This window comes from Eschscholzia californica, unplaced genomic scaffold, assembly GCF_041429995.1.
Source record: "Eschscholzia californica isolate CP2 unplaced genomic scaffold, dmEscCali1.0.p SCAF_1, whole genome shotgun sequence".
NCBI classification, from domain to species: domain Eukaryota; kingdom Viridiplantae; phylum Streptophyta; class Magnoliopsida; order Ranunculales; family Papaveraceae; genus Eschscholzia; species Eschscholzia californica.
Genome location: NW_028238198.1, coordinates 72,733,623 through 72,753,256, shown reverse-complemented (window position 1 = coordinate 72,753,256; position 19,634 = coordinate 72,733,623). Strand labels below are relative to the sequence as shown.

Below are 19,634 nucleotides of genomic sequence, written 5' to 3'. Positions count from 1 at the left end.
ACACATGGAACTTTTTTCTGTTGTTGTAGGATTTTGGATTAGCAAAAATAAAAATCAAATCTCTCAACTTGAAATATATATTTTTTCAATTGAAATTAGGTCATGATAGTTTACCTCTGAATATCACTTTATCCAGGAAAATGAAGAACTTTTCTTCTATATGCCCTTTATGTTCAACTAAAGAAGAAACACAAATGCACATTATCCAGAACTGTTCCTTTACAAAACTGCTTCTTGGTGAACTGCACAACTTTAGTCACGCAAAGCTCTCATTCAGAAACTTCCACAACTGGTTGGCTCTTTGTTTCATTTACATGAAAGTTTAGACCATTCAAGATTTTTTCGAATGATAAAAATCCTATCCATTGCACTTTGGCACCTATGGAAGAGTAGATGTGAGCTTATTCTTAAGGGGAAACAGTTGAACATGAACTTAGTTGTTTGCTGGCACAAGGAGTTTCCTTAGTACATAGAATATACCCATCTACGAACCTTATCTCTATGCTTAAAATCACCAACACATCAATGGACTCCTCCACCCACTGGATTCCATAAAATAAATTATGATGTTTCTTTTGTCAAACTCCCATTGCTTGCCTGCTTAACTATTGTTGTTCATGATTCAACATGAAAACAGATCGCAAGAGAAACCGCCCTCACAAGTTCCAAAACAATAGATGAATGCGTATGGAAAGCAGCTTTGCGGGCATATCTTGGGCAAAACATCATGGAATTAGGAGACTTCTTTTGGAAGGAGATTCACTAAACTTATGCAACTTTCTGAATAACACTTCTAACTCTCTATCCACTAGACAACAAAGTGCCTCCTCAAAGATACCAAGTTTCATATCCACTTTTTTGATAGTATTTCCTTTTTGTATAAAAACAAGATGTTTAATTCTTCAACAAAAAAAAAAAACAAAGATGTTTAATAGCCTAGCAAACTCTCTTGCTATAAACTCTAGGAAACATGGTGTAGACTTTTTTTTTTTTTATTGAAGTTACATAGTGTAGACTTATCTACTTGTATTCCAAACTGTTCTCTCTCTCATCATATCATCAATGTAACTAATTATGCAGATGTTATGATTGTCATAAAAATATATCAACTTTTTTTTTGATGAGATATAAAAATATATCAATTGTCATATGATTTTTCAATACAAAATTTATCCATCTACCTGATACTAAGAAATAAAATAAAATGAATGCAAAATTTATCCATCTACCTAATACTAAGAAATAAAACAAAAATTGCAACAAAAAAATAAAATAAAATAAAATGAAATGAAAGGACTGCTCCCACATTTTGCGCTGATGCGTACGTCATCTCGCAACAAATGAAGCATATTCCTCCTTCATTCTTTCGATGACTCCTACTGGAAGCGAGGGAAAGAGGGAGAGACTATAGAGAGAGAGAGAGAGAGAGATTAGAATGGGGGAGGAGAAGAAGACGATGGATTACGTTATGGAAGCAGCATCAAGTGCTCATTTCTCTGGTCTACGTCTTGATGCTCTTCGTTCATCAACTACTACACCAACTTCATCTCCTTCATTTTCATCTTCATCTACTACTACTATTCTTACTGATAATAACAACGCTCCTAAACAACCTTTCGTCATCGGTATATTCTTCTATACTAACCATCACTTAAAACAAACCCTAATTCAATCTCAATCTTTACTCTTTATCAATTTTTGATCTTCTATTTGACTTTTTTTTTTTTCCAATTCTTCTGTTTTCTTCTTTTTATGAATTGTTTTTTCGTTTGTCATCTGCCTAAGCTGATTTTTAGTTGTTTACTTGTTTGGGGAAATTGAGTAGGGGTTTCTGGAGGTACAGCATCTGGAAAGACCACTGTTTGTGATATGATCATTCAACAACTTCATGATCAAAGGGTTGTACTTGTCAATCAGGTGACACTTTTTATCTCTTAAAGATACAACAATTCAATACTTTTCCCCTTTTCTGTGCCAATTTCATTTCAATTTTCGATTCAGTGAGATCAGTTTGTTCCTGGACTCCTGATAGTTTTAGAGTCTTTAGGTAGATCTTTTAATAAGGTTAGTATTCTTGGTGTTCTACGGAAACATTTATGTAAGATTCTTCATGTTAGTTATGCATGTTTGTTTATCATACAGGATTCGTTCTACCGGGGTTTGACTGCCGAAGAATCTGAACATGTACATGAATATAATTTTGATCATCCTGGTAATTCATCTTATATGACTTTAAAACATTACTAGACGATTACATTTTGAACAGCTTCATTTGCGCTGTTATTGGTCAATTTTTTGTTGAATTGGGTAGTTGTTTACTTTCAGATGCATTTGACACTGAACAACTTCTTGAATGCGTCGGCAAACTCAAGTGTGGCCAATCTGTTCATGTTCCAATATATGATTTTAAGAACCATCAACGGTGCTCTGAAACTTTTAGACAGGTATGCTGCCTTTTTTTTATTGGCTTAGTGTGGTTGCATTTAATCTTGGTGTATTGGTATCGCGCATTCATGCGAGGGCAGCTAGTTGCAATGAGTCATGTAGAAAACCTGCAGTAACATCTTATGGGTTCCAAGTACTTAAATCTTAACTCTACTAATAAATCGATCTGGTTGAGTCAGATTCAATTCTTAATCGAGTTGGGACGGTAATTCATAAGAAACTCTAGTCTGTCAAGTCTTCATTTGCTACGTGATAAAATTACGTATTATTGAATACTGGATAAAATGATATGTTAAATAGCGAAATAGGTTTAAGAATGAAAGTATGTCTGAGATAGGTGATATGACATCCATGTTACGCTTAACGCTTCTAAACCAGTTTAGCAGGTCCTCGCCTAACGTTGATCTCAATTGGTAATCAATATTTTAAAGAATTGATTTTAAGCCTTGGCGTGACAAGGAGAAATGTAGCCTCGAAGCAACACTCAGGCAACATCAAGGCGTTACACTCGTTTAAGGCTCAACACCCTATCAATATTTCACACATTGATTTATTGCTTTCAAAAGTCTAATAATATGAAAAAATGATTAACATGTAACAATAAGCAAGATCCAAAAAACTGATAATTAGAGAAGCGCGAGTACAGAAACAATACGCATCAGTGTCAAGACATAATAAAGTGACAAAATAGCAATCAGCGGAGCTTCAGCGCATAACCTTCAACAGCTGTTCAAGACATGGTTGGTACTTATCTAGGTTTTGTTTCAGGTAAATGCATCGGATGTCATTATTTTGGAGGGTATATTGGTTTTCCATGACCAACGTGTGCGCAACTTGATGAATATGAAAATTTTTGTTGACACAGGTACGTTCATTCTTCTGTGACTTGCTACATGGTTATGCAAGCAAAAGATCAGCAAATTCTGATGTTCTGGTTACAGTTCATAGATTATGACAGTAGGAAAATGTAGTGAGTTCTGCTTTCAGCTTGAGCTAATGGCTGAGACTGAAGAGTTCCTCAAATTCCTTTGAGTCCATCAATATGTCAACCCTTTCATTCTCTTTTAGGATTAAATACTCAATTATGAATAGTTGCTGCATTTTGATGCCACAGAGATTTTCTCTGGGCATTAAATTTGTATACTAAAACAACAAAAAACTTGTGGTTCTGCGGTTCCCTTTTTTCTCATTGTTCTCCTGTTTTGGGATTTATTGTCACCCTTTATCGCCTCGTCGACTGATTTACGCAAAGATGTAACTGTTGTATACTCAATTGCCCTTGCTTAGGTGAATGCGTGTCCGATAAAGACCACTAATTCTATATCTTGCCAAATTTCTGTTCTTCCATCTAGATGCTGACGTGAGGCTTGCACGTAGGATAAGACGTGACACTGTGGAGCGAGGAAGAGATGTAAACTCTGTTCTTGAACAGGCAAGTGGAAACTTGCACATCTAATCTTCTTAATCTTGATATGTGATTGAAGGTTGTATTATGTTTGTTTTAACAAAATTTGGTATTCGTCTTTTATAGAACTCTCACAGTCCCGTGTTTCTTCAATGGAACAACTCAATAGTTACACAAGTATAGTGAAGTGTATGAAATAGCCCCTAAAGTTCTGAAGTGGGCTAACTTATATCAACACTAGCTTCCTTGCGGGTCTCCATTAATTCAAATTTTCCACCTAGTCTTTGAAAAAAGGGTTTCACTTTCATCTAGCTGTATAAACCTGTCCAAAGCCTCCTCAAATGGGGTTTTGCCTTACAAACATATTCTGTTAGTGGCGTTTTTGTTACCCCAGAAAAAAATCTTGATTCGTGTTAGTAATGATCATTTTCTTTTGAAGTTAAATAATGTCAACATATTGCGGAAAAGAAAATATTTTCCACATAATTTATTTTGTGCAAGATACTGGACTGCTACTTGAAGAGCTAATGTCTGTCTTCTCTACCTTAATTGTGACTTTTTGTTGGTTGGTGCAGTACGCAAAGTTTGTCAAGCCAGCTTTTGATGATTTTGTTCTACCATCAAAGAAATATGCAGATGTAATTATACCACGTGGAGGTGATAATCATGTTGCAATTGATTTGATCGTGCAACATATCCATACAAAGCTTGGTCAGCATGATCTTTGCAAAATTTATCCAAATTTATATGTTATTCACTCAACATTTCAGGTACTCTTACCTTTTCTTATATGCTGTTTTAGTTGTAAGGGTTTGATTTCATGAACACAGTAGCTAATTGTTCTTCAGTGTCCCAGTCAATCACGAATTGATTCAACCTTTTGTCTGTCGTCGATTAATACTGTTCGAGTTATTAATCTTCAATTCCTAAATGTTACACACATACTGCATTGTACTCGAGCAATCAAAGAATGATCAAGTAATGAACTCCGTGCTGGGGTATATGGAGATCTAAAATATGAGAAGAACATATGGATTAGAGTCAAAATAGGCCTTTTGTCCTTTTTATAGACTGCCACCCTGCAATTTCTAATTTCAACTTTTAAGCATCTGTCTTTTGTGCATATATGAACGGTTACAGTATATTCTATGCAGATTTAGTAGTTAAATTAAGAATCAGTAGAGGGCTTTCTTTTACTTTTCTCTTCCTGATCTTTTACAAACTTATAGTTCATGTATTTATATTAATTGGTGGATCTCTCATGACAGATAAGAGGTATGCATACGCTCATTCGAGATCGGGATATATCAAAGCACGATTTTATCTTCTATTCTGATCGACTGATTCGTCTCGTATGTTCTTCCAAACAACTCTTTTAAAGTTGATATGTACATGGATTCCCTGTTATCTGTACAGTTGCAACTTGAGTTTTGCACTAACCAATGTGTAGCACCTCAGGTAGTCGAGCATGGTCTTGGTCATCTGCCATTCACAGAGAAGCAAGTAATCACTCCTACAGGTATATTTTCAAGGAAACTAGCAAGTAGGCGGTGTGGGCTTGGGCCTTGAAGTTGCTAATGATCCATGTTTTTTATATTTGTTTATCTGAAAAGTTGTGCCTTTGCAATTCATCTTCGACATACCCTCATCCGATGAAAAGTAACAGTTCATTTCGTATTCAAAAAATTATCATGTCGTAAAGTATATCGTATTCAATCCTTATGTCAGTAATACAAAATTGAAGTGTTTATACTTTTTAGTAAATATTTTGTGGATTCTAACGTGCTGTATCGTTGCTTGACGTTTTAAATAGGCTTATTATTTGGATTTATGAGTCATACGTGCTAATTGTTGTCGTGAAGTTGGAACTATGTATTAATTGTACCGAAAATGAAGACCGTATTTCAAATTAAACTCTTTTTGTGTGACGTGATCATCCTCTTAGAGATGTGTTTGCCTTAAACTGGAGGTGGTGGAAAAAAATAGACTTCCTACATTGTGCTGCATCATTTTGTTGTTTGAGTAAATTAATCTCTGATTCAAATAATTGAAATCATGTCGTTCTTCTGTACCAGGATCAGTATATACAGGAGTTGACTTTTGTAAGAAGTTGTGTGGAGTATCAATTATTAGAAGGTTAGTATAGCTTTTGGTTCATCTGGTTACGTTTCTATGGAAGTGGTTGATAAAGCTTGTGTTGGGTATTATTTGGTTAATTAGGTTAAAACAGGAAATCACCAAGAAAAGGCAGGGATTGTCACTCTCTTTCCTATCTGTCCTATCTCCACTAACACGGCTATTCCATATATATATATATATTCTAGTAATGTTGTATTGATATATCTGCACAAGATTGCCCTGAATTCCTTCTCATACTTGTAATATCAAAAGATATTGACAGAAATTTCCCCTGCTTTATTGCAGCGGAGAAAGCATGGAGAATGCTTTACGTGCATGTTGCAAAGGAATAAAAATCGGGAAAATATTGATCCATCGTGATGGAGACAATGGGAAACAGGTAAATATTTTGGTCAATACACTATAATAATTCTGAAAGTATGCTTACCCTGTGCAAGATATTCTGACCTAAATTTTGGTTACACTGCAAACAGCTTATATATGAGAAACTACCCAATGATATTTCAGAACGACATGTCTTACTTCTCGACCCAATTCTTGGGACAGGTAATTTAGATCCAATTTCATGACAGCTTTTCTTTCAAACGGGTAGAAATGATCAATCAAGCTGATATTTGGACTTAAAACTTGAAGTTGGATTCTAAGAACCAACTTGGAAATGTTGGTCAAGGAGACCAACAATGAGATTCGTGTGGACTTAAATAAAACCGTAAATAAATAGCACCGTCTAGACTTCCAAGTTGACAAACTAGTCACATGGTGTCCATATGTTGCCCCCAAGTGAGGGCCGTGACTGACAATTTAGGGCCCAATGACAGTTCTCGATCGAGACCTTTTTTGTACGAAAAATATGAATGTTAAAAGAAGTTGCACGAGAAACAATAAATTTTATTGACATAATTCAACCATGAAAATATATTAAATCATGGATGAACGCGAACTCATTGTTTGATGTTATATGATAACATTTTTCATATAAAACTTATGATTTTGGAGTCTTTCATTGCGAGGAAGCATTGTTTGGGAATTCAAGACAAGGCGAAGAAAGTAAACTCTTAAGATGAGAATCAAATATTTAGGCTCTATATTCGCATTGAAAGATTTGGATGGGAAAATTAGGCTTAAATATTTAGGCTCTTTCTTATCTTACAATCCAAAATTAGAGTTTAGAAAGAGGAAGAGAGAGAGAAGAGACGGGATTAACGGGCCTTCCGTGTCTTATATGCTATACATATATTATATTAACTGAGTTATTATACAATGAAAACAAACATTATAAAACTGTAGAGTCAAATCCTACAATGCATTTGGGATCTAATAGAAGGAAAAAAAAAGTGAATAATAATTACAGACAACCAAAATAATGTACCAACTATGCCATAACGACTTAGATGTCTATTTTTTTTCATAATTACACTTTTGTAAGACTAAACTGAAATTAAAAGAAAAGGTGGGCCCTTCGTGGTGGGAGACCCTGTGAAGGTGCCCGACCGGCACCCCTTACCATGCGGCCCTGCTCCAAGTGAAATATAATTAGCAGAACATCACCGTTTAGTTTTGTCGTCAGTACGTTTCATATACTTGCTTTCATTATATACTAGTGTATTTGTTTGCTTGGTCTCAAGGTAACTCTGCAAATCAAGCAATTGAGCTTTTAATACAGAAAGGAGTTCCAGAGTCTCACATAATTTTCCTCAACCTCATCTCTGTGAGTGATTGCAACTTCATTGTATCTGTTGTTGGTCTATTTCTATTACCTTTTTTAGGGGTGTAAATAGCCGTAGCTAATCTACTTTGCTTTACACCATTGAAATTATAGGCCCCAGAAGGAATTCATTGTGTTTCCAAACGATTTCCAGCATTGAAGATAGTCACATCGGAGATCGATGAAACATTGAATGAAGAATACCGCGTTATACCAGGAATGGGTGAGTTTGGTGATCGCTACTTTGGTACAGACGATTGATCTTATATGAGGTGTGTAATATTGAACATAGACTCTGTTTGGTTAGAGAGAGAGAGAGAGAAAGTTGACTCTTAGTTTCAATAAAATGCTTAAAATGGTGTATAGAACAAGACTTAGGTTGGTTTGTGTAGCAGTATATTGGGGTTTGTCATTTTTGAATAAATACAAGAATGCTTGCTGTGTAGAAAAATTGCCCAACTTTTATTTTTGAAGCTTTTAACCTAAAATGAGGAAATCAGTCTTGTTGGACTTCAACACTATTTTAGAATTTGGCATGAAATTTGAGGTCTTCATCTAGTAAATTTGACTTTTTTTTTTGTTGACACTAGTAAATTTGACTTGTTCTAATGTGATGTACTCCCTTTAAGTTGACGATTTCATGGTGACTATTTTCGTATGCTCCACAACCAAAACAATTTTCCCTGAAGTGGTGACTATTTTCGTATGCTCCACAACCAAAACAATTTTCTCTGTAGTGGTGACTTTTGTATGATCCGCAGTCAAAACAGTATTATTTGTAGTGATTTTGTGATCGAGATGACAATTTTTGTGTCTCCCGCAATTTAATGAATATTTTTTTATATAACTTTTCAAAGATAGCAGCATGCCAGTAGCCAGCATGTAACCTGTCTACTTAAATAAACAATTGAAGTGTAGCGGAATAATTCAAGTAAAGCAAAGAATTCCATTATTGTGGCAATAGATGACAGTTATCTAACTCGAAAAAATAATGAAATTTTATGTTGACCAAGGAGTACTAATAGAAAACTAATATCAAATTGTTTTATATTTTTTAAGACGAGGTAGAATAAGAACACATGAAAACATGCTTCTTACACCTTCTATCAATTTCTATGGACTACAACAACCTATACAAGATATCATCCTCTTATCTCATTACACACTCTATCAAAGAAATATTATAACACCTTCCTATATAAAATATTAATTCGTTAGAGTAGTCGATCATTGTTTATTTCTTGTGACATGTATTAATCTTCGTTAATATTCGATCTGAACCGCTGAACGGTCAATTAAGATGCTGCAAAGACTTTTCGTACTATGTTCATGAAAGTATATCATTGTGTTGGGGAAGACAACCAACCTCATAAGTGGTAGTTTTCGTATTTTGTTGTCTAATTGTTGTAAAGACATAAATTACTCCAACTCGCTCTATTTTAACATCTACAAAATCATTATGTGAGTTTCATTTTCCTATCAAACTCAATATGGACTCACATTCTATTTATTATTATTATTAGAATTACTATCTTATTTACTTAATTAGTGAGTCGAAAACAAACCTTCCCCATTAAAAATAAAATGTGGTTGACCAATAAAAATAAATTGTATGTTCAACCACGTAACATCAAGGTCAAACAACTCATTTTACCAATTAAACCATTCCTCATAAACTAATTGTTTTTATTTTATACATATTATTATAATTAGGATTATCCTAGTTATAAGTTACATATAAATAGTCCAACCTTGTAATTAGTCTCTTCCATAATCAACTACCTTCAAAGCTTTCAACTGCTAGAAAGTCTCATCTCTCTCTCTCTCTCTCTAAAAATTTGTGTTCTTAAGAAGAATATTTGCATTAATTTGAAGATGGGTAAAGTACACGAATTGATCATAATATTGATTTTCCTAGTGTTGATTGTTAATGGGGTTTCCGCTTCAATTCAAGGAGAAGGAAGAGGAGGAGGAGGAGGAGGAGGGGTGTTTCAAGTGATGCATAAATTTGCAGGGAAAGAGAGAAATCTTAAGGAGTTGAAGGAGCATGATATCAATCGCCATGGAAGGAAACTTCTTGCAGCTGGAATTGATTTTCCATTGGGAGGAAATGGTCAACCTACTGGAACAGGGTATGTATTATTAGAACTCTCAATGTGTTAATTTATTCTTTAAACAAGTTTAGTGAGAATCGAACCTAAGACTTTCGGGTCATTGAGTCATTTGAGTGTGTCCAATGACTACACCAGATAATATGAACTTTCACTAAAATTTCATCATGTAAACGTTCGCACAGATGTAATCATCTGGATACCAATTGATGAAGTACAAATTTGTGAGTGTCTCGGTCTTGTTAGTGTATGGACCCCATACCAGACAATGACCAACAACCAAATTGAGTTCAACTACCAAAATCGAAAAATGAAAGGAAAAAAGACAGTGAATATAGACTAATATGAAGACAATTTTTCTAATTCCATTCCTCACTCCACAACCTCCACGCACGATGTAATGTCAGCTAGACGGGCTAGAGGCCGAGGTTTTGGAAAGGTGAATAGAATTTTTGACAGTTAAAAGTATACATTTTTTAGAAACACACAATTATTTCTTAGAATAAATCTAGGTCAAATCCCACTTACACATGTTAATTTTGAATTTCTATAAATATCGAAATTAAAATAAATCGTTTACAAATGAGTTGTGACATCTCTCAAGCCTTAGCAATTATCAATATTGTTCCGTTTCAGATATACATGGCCGGCAAAACACGTTTAAGGTTTTGCTTTTGACGAAGTTCTACGAGCCCACCCTAAAACCTTCATCACTTTTAAAATTTGAGTGTACACTTATATCCTAGACATTGGTCTCTCTTGTGAGCGATGTGGATCTATCACATAAGTGATGAGTGTTAGGTCTAGTATTTCGTTTTGTTAGTTGATCCTCCCCTTCATTAGGTTTGTTCTTTACACCCCAAAATTTTGGTTCAGTTATTTCTTACTTTTTTTTGTTTCTTCATCTTTCAGTCTTTACTACACAAAAATTGGGATTGGATCACCATCAAAAGACTACTTTGTTCATGTGGATACAGGAAGTGACATTTTATGGGTAAATTGCATCCAATGTAAAAATTGCCCTAAAAAAAGTGACCTTGGTGTAAGTATTACAAGTCTATAATTTTTCCTTTTTTTTAGCTTTCAATTGTCTTTCAAGAAATCACTTAAAATTAGGGCTGAAAAATTTGTGTTTTTTCATTAACTTTTGTAGGTAGATCTCAGCTTATATGATCCCCAAAGTTCTTCATCTGGACAAGTTATTACTTGTGATGATAGATTTTGTACTTCCCTTAACAATGGTCCAATACCAGGATGCTTACCTAATAAGCTATGTTCATATGCTCTTCAATATGGAGATGGGAGTGCTACTGCTGGATACTTTGTTAAAGATGTTTTAGGGTTTAGCCAAGTCTCTGGAAATAATCAAACTACACCTGCAAATGCTACTATCAAATTTGGGTAAGTCTTAATTTTTGTTTAAATTCAAATGATTCTTGAGCTTCATCACTAGTATTAAATTTAGGTAATTCATAATCTCTGCTTTTAGGTCACATTTTTTGTCTTTGAGCTTCACAGTTCATATCCTAACTCAAAAGAGCTTCATTTTTCAATATTTGTTTAATGAGATCTTATTTTCTACCAATATTTGCTTAAGAGTTTGTTGAAAAAGTAGAAAAAAAATTGATTAGAACTTTTTGGAAGAATATAAAAAAATGCAATCAACATACAACGAGGAACTGAGATAATCGAATAAGTCTTGGTACGATAAGGTGGTAACTTAAACAAAATTCTTCTTATATCAGAAGAACCACTTGGTATCTGTCTATCAACAACAGTAAGCCATTTCTGATAGTTACCGAGTCTGGTGATATCGATTTAAAAGCTAAACAAGCATTAAGAACGTCCCGACCCGAAACAATCAAAGTTTTGCATTTTACCCAGCAAGCGGTTTTTATATCATTAGATAAGATCATGGCACTTCTCGAACAATTTCTCTTGCAAGCTAAGGATTAACACGGTTGTTCATATATATGTCTCCTTGATCTTGGGACCCCCGGGATGAAATTTTCCTAGAACATAAAAAACTTCAGTAATGTTGTATATGTTGCATAGTCATTTGTTAGTATCTTACAATGAACTTTTGTAGGGTAATTTGATTTATATTTATATAGTGCTTGTCTTTGGATAGATGCGGTGTCCAACAAAGTGGGAATCTCATTCAATCTAGTGGAGCGCTTGATGGTATTCTTGGTTTTGGTAATTCGAGTTCATCCATGATTTCACAACTAGCATCATCTGGCATTGTAAGCAAGAAGTTTGCCCATTGCTTAGACGTTAAAAATGGAGGCGGAATATTTGCTGTGGGAGACATAGTACAACCGAAAGTAAATACAACTCCACTGGTTCTAGATCAGTAAGTTTTCTTACCATACGTCGTCAAGTTCACTATTTTTTGCACTTACGCTCTTATTTTAGATATTTTTTATAATCTCCAATCAACAATTATTGAGCACAAAATTTGACGTTTCCAAAAATAAATGCTTTTGAAAAGATATGGATGTAGTGATGTACTCAGAGTTGAATGGTGATATGTGATTACCGTATACATGGAATTTAACTTAAAATACTGATCTTGATAGTGAAATGGAAGATCTTTTTTATGTCCGGCTTTCTTCAATGATGCTTTCTCAGTAACGTCATCTTATGTTGTATTGTTTGTCAATTTTCTTTATTGCTACTTTCAGAGCTTATTGAACATATAATTTTTTTTTTAGATCGCATTACAATGTGAATATGGAGGCAATTAAAGTTGGTAATACTGTCTTGCAACTTCCTAAACAAGTATTCGAGGCAGGAGATGGAAATGGAACAATAATTGACAGTGGTACGACGTTGGCTTATCTTCCACAAGCGATATACGACCCATTAATAAAAATGGTATTGAACATTTTGAATCCTTTTCATTCAGATTCCTTCTTGAGAAATGCTTACGGTTTCTTGTTCTTATATTTTTATCAGATAACATCTAGCCAGCCTGGCTTGAATTTGCAAACGGTTGAAAGCATCTTTTCGTGTTTCCATTATAATAGCAGGTATTATTTTCGTATCTTATGAGTTGAATTTAGTTAAAGAATGCTTAAATACAAGTGGAGTTAGGTTAAACGAATGCTAACTGAGTAGATGTAGTGGTATCCGCAAAATTATGCTTACAACTGATAGATATAGAAACTTATGGATATACATATACATGTTCATACATCGTACACGAGAAAGCATTTTGATATTCCATTTTATTGAAATGGTAAAAAGTAAATATCTTTAACACTCGTGCTGATTCAACCTTTCGCTTTATTATTACAGTGTCGACCGAGGATTTCCGACCGTTACGTTTCAATTCCAAAATTCACTCGAACTGTCAGTTGCCCCTCACCAATACTTGTTCTCACTCAGTGTAAGTAAACTGGTATTTAAATCAACAATTCCACTATTACGCTTCTTATGTTGTTCGTGAACTTTTTCATATCTTTCTCTGTGAAGTGTTTCACAAGTTTCCATTATAAAAGTTTTGTCATAGAAAAGAAAACGTAGGTAATTCTCATGAAAATGAAATCTCGATACTACTTCAACTATTGGCATAGCTTGACATTTCTTACGTAATAAGTATGCGAAACTTCATAATCAAGGCAGAAATAGCTCAACAACATGATGTGAAACAAACGTTTCATGTAAAGGCACTTAGTCACAAATTGGTTAAGAAGACCTTTCATCAATAGGTTATACAATAAAACCTTGTCTTACATACTGGCGAGGCCCTCTGGGTGTGTTCGACACCTGCTTTTAAACCCCAATTTAAAACGTATTTGATTCTTGAGGGTATGTCGTGATTTTGTAATTTATATTTCTGAAGCTGTTTTTTTCACTTAAATATGTATGTCAAAGTATTAAATTTTGATTTTGGTTTGTCTATCGGTCTGTATGGAAATGGAAATTTGGTCCGTGTGAAAATAACTAAATTAACAGAAATGATGAAAATGTTAAGCAAATGATGAGAGTATGAGGTAATTATTTGAGACAAGATTAATAAACAATAAGGAAGCACAAAATGCATGCCACTGTAACCACGATTGATGAAGGATATTGTTTTTACCGAAATGATTGAATACTTCTAATGGTTTAGTATGTTTTTACTCATTTTCTCCAAAACTTCCGGTGAAGCATATTGTTCTTAAAAGTATACCTTTAATTCCGTGTAAATACTGCAAAGAAAACATGCTACTAAGATTTCGTTTCAATTGGCTCGGAAATGAAAATCTTTTGGTGGAAATTTCGGAAATTCAATACCTTGAAGTATACGTATATTTATATATATGGAATATAGATTTATTTTGAAGTTTCATTTCCTAGTCTGATTTCTTTGCAGGCTAATGAATGGTGTATCGGTTGGCAAAACACTGGAAGATTATCGAAAGAAGCGCAAAACACAATTATATTAGGAGGTAGTTCCAAAATTTTCGTATACGTCCCAGTATCAATTTACATGTCCTAAAACAGTGGCAAAACACAAAAAAGGGATCTTAATGTGGTCAATATTAATGTCCTTTGATTTTTATCTTTTTTGCAGATTTAGTTCTATCAAATAAGTTAGTTTTGTACGATCTCGAAAATCAAGTCATTGGATGGACAAATCACAATTGTGAGTAACTCCAATTCTTTTATCGACATTGCAGTAATTCACAAAGATTTTAGGTCAAATTAAGAGTTCAAATCTTGAAAAAAAAACTCAAATAGTTTTTGTGTTGATTATTCATGATTGTTTCAGGTTCTTCGACCATTGGATTAAAGGATCAAAAATCTGGATCAGTATTTTCAGTGGGATCTCATAATCTTTCGCCATCATTGGCTCTTCAACTGAATTCTCGAACTGCCACAATATTGTTCTTGCTGACATTCATATTGTACTGCTTTATTCAGTGAATCCTTATTTTTAGGAGTCTTCGAATTCGCCATTATTTATTAATGAATGTCTTATTAGTCAACTTATTTGTTATGGTCGGTTTTTTTACTGTCTCAGAAGTTATAAAGGCACCATCAGTGATTACAATCGACAACCGTAATTTTTCTTTTTCAGAGATTGACTACGATAGTCATTACAAAGATATTGATACATCAATAAGATGTGATAAGTCCATTTACACTAATGGCGTAAAGTCTAGCTAACTACATTATTTATACTTTTAATAATCTAAGCTCAATAAACCATAGATCTTACTTTCGGGAATCGAATCAGGCACTTCCAGAGTTTCAGAGCGCAACGACAACCCAAGATGAAGATATTGGATGGAAAAAACCTAGATGGGTAGTTTTAAAGGCGCCCTCCAAAGTGTTATGGTGCCCCCTTCAAAACAAAATTGGAAGGAGAATCCTGAAGAAAGGGGGAGCCACTAACACTTTTGTAGGCGTTTTTGAACTTTCCAAGATTACTAAGCCTTGGGTTCAATTCACACTATTCCCATGATAGTGTAGTAAAAGAATTAGCTATTGATGAAGACTCTTCTATTGCTATAGAGGTCTTTAAGATGAATCAACATCTATCCTAATGTTGGAAATAACACTAAAAATTGCAGTTTACATTCATTTTCAGTTATAAGATTAATGATTGATGCTCATTCCGATGCAACAAAGAGATGATTCTGCATTCGCACAAAATAAATTAATTCATTTTGGGACAATAACATTAATCTTTCCTTTATCCCTTTTGGGACAATTACAATCTTTCTTTTATTTATAAATTAAGAATGTATAAATGTAAACATTGCTTAGAAACAATTCACTAAACAAAACAGTATAATATGAATGTTAATAACAACAACAATATTGAAGCAGTTACTGAATCCAGACGAAGAGCTGACGATGGTGTAATATCATGAGCACTTGCTGAAAACACAGATCCAGATTTGTCATCCTTTAGTCCTATGGTTGAAGAACCTGCATAAATAAAAAAATCAACCAACATTTAACAAATTGAGGAAGACAATGTCCCAAAAAAGTGTTATTAGTAAACTCTACCCGATGTTTGTAACTCGGTAAAAAGATTTAAGAATTACTCACAGTTGTAATTTGTCCAGCCCAAGACCTGGTTTTCGAGATCGTACATAACTAGCTTATTTGATAGAACTAAATCTGCAAGAAAATCATCAGACGTCAATAACTCAAACATATAAATATCTGTTCTTGATGTATATAATATATATATATATGTTAAGGGTTTGGTGGTCACTGTACCTCCTAAAATAATTCTGTTTTGTACCGACCCGGATAAGATTCCACTGTTTTGCCAACCGATACACCATTCATCATCCTGTGAATATATTCATATACCGTTGTGAGCGAAACGTCAGAAGCAAAAGAAAAGTTTGTACAGCCCAATAGAAGCGAGAGGAAAATATGAGATTGTCGGATCATTTCGACTACACGAGGGTATGACTTAACAAGGCTAACATTATATGAAAATAATCAGTGGGAATTTGTTGATTTATCATCGAAATTACTTACACCGAACGGAAACAAGTATTCCTCAGGGGTAACCGACATTTCAAGTGAGTTTTGGAATTGGAAAGTAACTGTTGGAAATCCTTTATTAAGACTGCAAACAAATGAATCAGAAGATTAAATTAGTAAGACCATAATCAACTTTTCACCAATAAGCAATTGAAATACATTACACCAACGACTAAGGGGTTCACAAGATCTAGGGCTTCTCTACTCATTGTCAATTCGTATTTAGTAGGACAACCCACAAACTTAATAGTAAATAAGTATCATATGCCTTAACTTAATTCAACTCATAACATTAAAGAACAATACCTCGTATTGAATTTAAAGCATGAATAGAGGTCTTGAACTAATCGCATCTTTAACCCAGGTTGGCTAGCGTTTATCTGATAAACACAAGCAACAAAAAGGAATTAAGAGTAAGCATTTCTAAATGTAGAATCTCGAATCAAAAGACTTCAAATTGTTACGTACCAGTTTTACCATTGGCTCATATATCGCTTCTGGAAGATGAGCCAAGGTTGTACCACTGTCAATTACTGTTCCATTTCCATTTGCCTCGAATACTTGCTTAGATATGTTCAATACGGTGTTACCAACTTTAACTCCTTTCATGTTGATGTTGTAATGTGCCCTAAATATTATATATGAATGACGAAAATTTAAACACCTCACTTAACGAAACCAAATTAAAAAGGTCGAAACTGATGAAGTAAAAAATAAGAAAACATACTGGTCTAGAATCAATGAAGTCGTATTGATTTTTGGTCGTACTACATCTCCGACAACAAAGATTCCACCTCCACTTTTCACATCTAAGCAATGAGCAAACTTCTTGCTTACTTTACCAGATGAAGCTAGTTGTGAAATCATAGACGTACTCGCGTTACCAAAACCAATTAGTCCATCAGTTGCGTCATTAGGGCGAACGAAATTCCCACTTAATTGGATCGAACACCTATACAGAAGACAAACATTCTACTTAGAGCAACATTTGGAACAACACAAGATTTTAAACCTTAATATCTTAAAGCAAACCTTAGTATCCTAACATTTCGATCTTAGGGCATGCTTCTTCGAACGAATTATTAAGCTACATTAGGGTTAAGAGTATAATTCATGGGATAAAGCTCAAACATGTCACAAATTTAACTTAAAAACAAAGGATTAGACATACCCATATTCAAAAACTTCATCTAGGGGTATTGTGTATATAGTAATTTAGGGTTAGATGTCAATGAATCTAGCTTGATAAAAAGAGAAATTAAGAGTTACCCAAAATTGATAGTAGCATTAGCAGGTGTAGTTTGATTATTTCCAGAGACTTGACTAAACCCTATTACATCTTTGACAAAGTAACCACCAGATGTACTTAAATCCCCATATTGAAGATTATATGAGCAACGAGTGTTAGGTGAACAACCAGGATAGGGACCTTTATAAACGGCATTACAAAATTCATGATCACAATTAAGATATTGACCAGATGAAGACTTCTCTGGATTATATAATTTCAGTTTCACCTACAAAAATGAACATCAAAACTTCATCAAAATTTCTTGATGAATTTTTACAGAAAAAAGATACAAGAAGAAGAAGACTTGTTCTACTTACACCAAGGCCACTCTTTTTAGGGCAATTTTCACATTTGTTACAATTGACCCATAATAAATCACTTCCTGTATCAACACGAACAAAATAGTCCTTTGATGGATTTCCAATCGCAATTTGTGTGTAATATAGCCTGATAAAACCATAAAGAAAAACTTATAGTTTAGGAAAAAAAAAGATAACTAATATAACCCGTGCCCATAAGGTAAGAAAGTAACATAGTTTTCTTAATAATAATGTAAAAAGACTTAAATCTCACACAAACAATGATGTCAAAGTCATTAGTGCGAGAATAGTCTCGCTCTTGTGTTGTCAATGTACGCTTGAGATGGGTAAAGAATGTGAGAAATACCCAGTAACACAGAAAATGTGAGAATGTCTGGTCACTATCTTAGCCGGGATATGTAGGGGGCTAAGATTTAGAGAGCAAAAGCATTTAGCCGGCAACATAACCAGGCCCAGAATTCGGCTGGGATAGTGGTTGGACATTCTATCCGGGCCCAGGCAGAATGGGGCTGGGATAGTGGCTGGACATTCTGTCGGGGCCGGATTTGGCTGGGACAGTGGGAGGACATTCTATCTCCATTGTATAGCATATATCTCTACCACTACATTTTGAAAAATCTAGGTTGCAAGTTATGCTATAAAACAAGATATTTTATAAAATAAACAAGAATAGTACGTACCCAGTTCCAGTAGGAGAACCATCTCCACCCAAGGGGAAATCAATTCCTGCAATTAAACTCCTTCCATGGCGATTGTAATCATGAGCCATCAAATCCTTTAAACTCCTCTCTTTTCCTCCTAATTTGTGCTTTACTTGAAACACCCCACCTCCATTTTCAAATTCAGCCGAGACATTAATCACAATTAACACTAATAAAACCAATTTCAGTATCAACTGAAATCGACCCATCTTCAGATTACTACTATACTATCTTCTTCCACTCTTAATTCTTAAATGAAGAACAGAGTAATATTATAGAGATAGAGAGAGAGAAAGTGTTTTTAAAAGAAACCTAGAGAGAGAAAGAAGAAGTATTATTTGAAGGGGATTGATTGGAAGGTTTGAAGGTTGCTGAATATTGGAGGAAGATTGGGGAGCATATTTATATATGCAAAGGAAAGTGGTATATGATCAGTCAAAATAGACGGAGACAAAAAATATAATATATTAATAATATAATAAATAATTAGAGAAAATAAGAAAAAGATGGTTGGATTGGACTGTAAGTTGTTTGTCAAGTTTGGCCACTAGGCCTAGTTGGGCTTATGGATGCATTATAACTAATTATTATTAGTTAAATACAAAAATAACTAGGATTAATGCCCCTTAATATTAATGAGTGAAAAACCCAATAGGAAAAAAACCCACTAAAATATAATAATGCCAAAAAAACCTATTTTTTAAACATTTTTCAAAATGTTGACAACATATGTTAACAACATATGTTAACAAGACAATATTTTTTTTCATAATTCCATTTTTACCCTTATATAGTTGACAACATATATCATTGTGTTGTTATAAAATGTTGACAATGTCTATAATAATGTATCGACTTATTATAAAATGTTAACGACATATACAATTATGTTATTAACAACATATATAATGCATTAGTCAAAATATTATTTGTTCGTTAACGGATTTGTTAAATACAAAGGATAATATGCATAACATTTTAATTTTTGTAAAGGACAAATAAAAAATGCTTTAGTC

The 19,634-nt window shown here is 34.0% G+C and overlaps 3 protein-coding genes across 4 annotated transcripts; 2 read left to right on the top strand and 1 right to left on the bottom strand.

Moving 5' to 3' along the window:
- The first annotated feature begins 1,261 nt into the window (after positions 1-1,261).
- LOC147568950 (uridine/cytidine kinase UKL1, chloroplastic-like) lies at positions 1,262-8,145 on the top strand. The gene is made up of 14 exons (XM_086655395.1): positions 1,262-1,625; positions 1,826-1,917; positions 2,143-2,212; positions 2,326-2,444; positions 3,214-3,310; positions 3,798-3,877; positions 4,426-4,620; positions 5,119-5,202; positions 5,309-5,369; positions 5,926-5,986; positions 6,275-6,368; positions 6,463-6,535; positions 7,615-7,697; positions 7,809-8,145. Exons 1-14 carry the CDS (start codon positions 1,436-1,438, stop codon positions 7,953-7,955), a joined length of 1,446 nt encoding a protein of 481 aa, XP_086511521.1. The 5' UTR covers positions 1,262-1,435; the 3' UTR covers positions 7,956-8,145.
- A 711-nt stretch (positions 8,146-8,856) lies between these two features.
- Positions 8,857-14,781, top strand: LOC147568949 (aspartic proteinase 36-like). The gene is made up of 10 exons (XM_086655391.1): positions 8,857-9,826; positions 10,718-10,847; positions 10,959-11,206; positions 11,937-12,161; positions 12,523-12,685; positions 12,767-12,840; positions 13,109-13,199; positions 14,169-14,244; positions 14,370-14,441; positions 14,568-14,781. Exons 1-10 carry the CDS (start codon positions 9,570-9,572, stop codon positions 14,720-14,722), a joined length of 1,491 nt encoding a protein of 496 aa, XP_086511517.1. The 5' UTR covers positions 8,857-9,569; the 3' UTR covers positions 14,723-14,781.
- A 720-nt stretch (positions 14,782-15,501) lies between these two features.
- On the bottom strand, positions 15,502-19,051 carry LOC147568948 (aspartic proteinase 36-like). Of its 2 annotated transcripts, none has more exons than XM_086655392.1 (10): positions 18,598-19,051; positions 17,915-18,044; positions 17,576-17,823; positions 17,034-17,258; positions 16,775-16,934; positions 16,613-16,686; positions 16,301-16,391; positions 16,031-16,106; positions 15,857-15,928; positions 15,502-15,733 (listed from the first exon to the last, which is right to left on the bottom strand). In XM_086655392.1, exons 1-10 carry the CDS (start codon positions 18,825-18,827, stop codon positions 15,579-15,581), a joined length of 1,461 nt encoding a protein of 486 aa, XP_086511518.1. In that variant the 5' UTR covers positions 18,828-19,051; the 3' UTR covers positions 15,502-15,578. The 2 variants fall into 2 exon arrangements, with proteins under 2 accessions (XP_086511518.1, XP_086511519.1); XM_086655393.1 differs by lacking the exon at positions 18,598-19,051 and adding an exon at positions 18,171-18,288.
- Between the last annotated feature and the right edge of the window lie 583 nt (positions 19,052-19,634).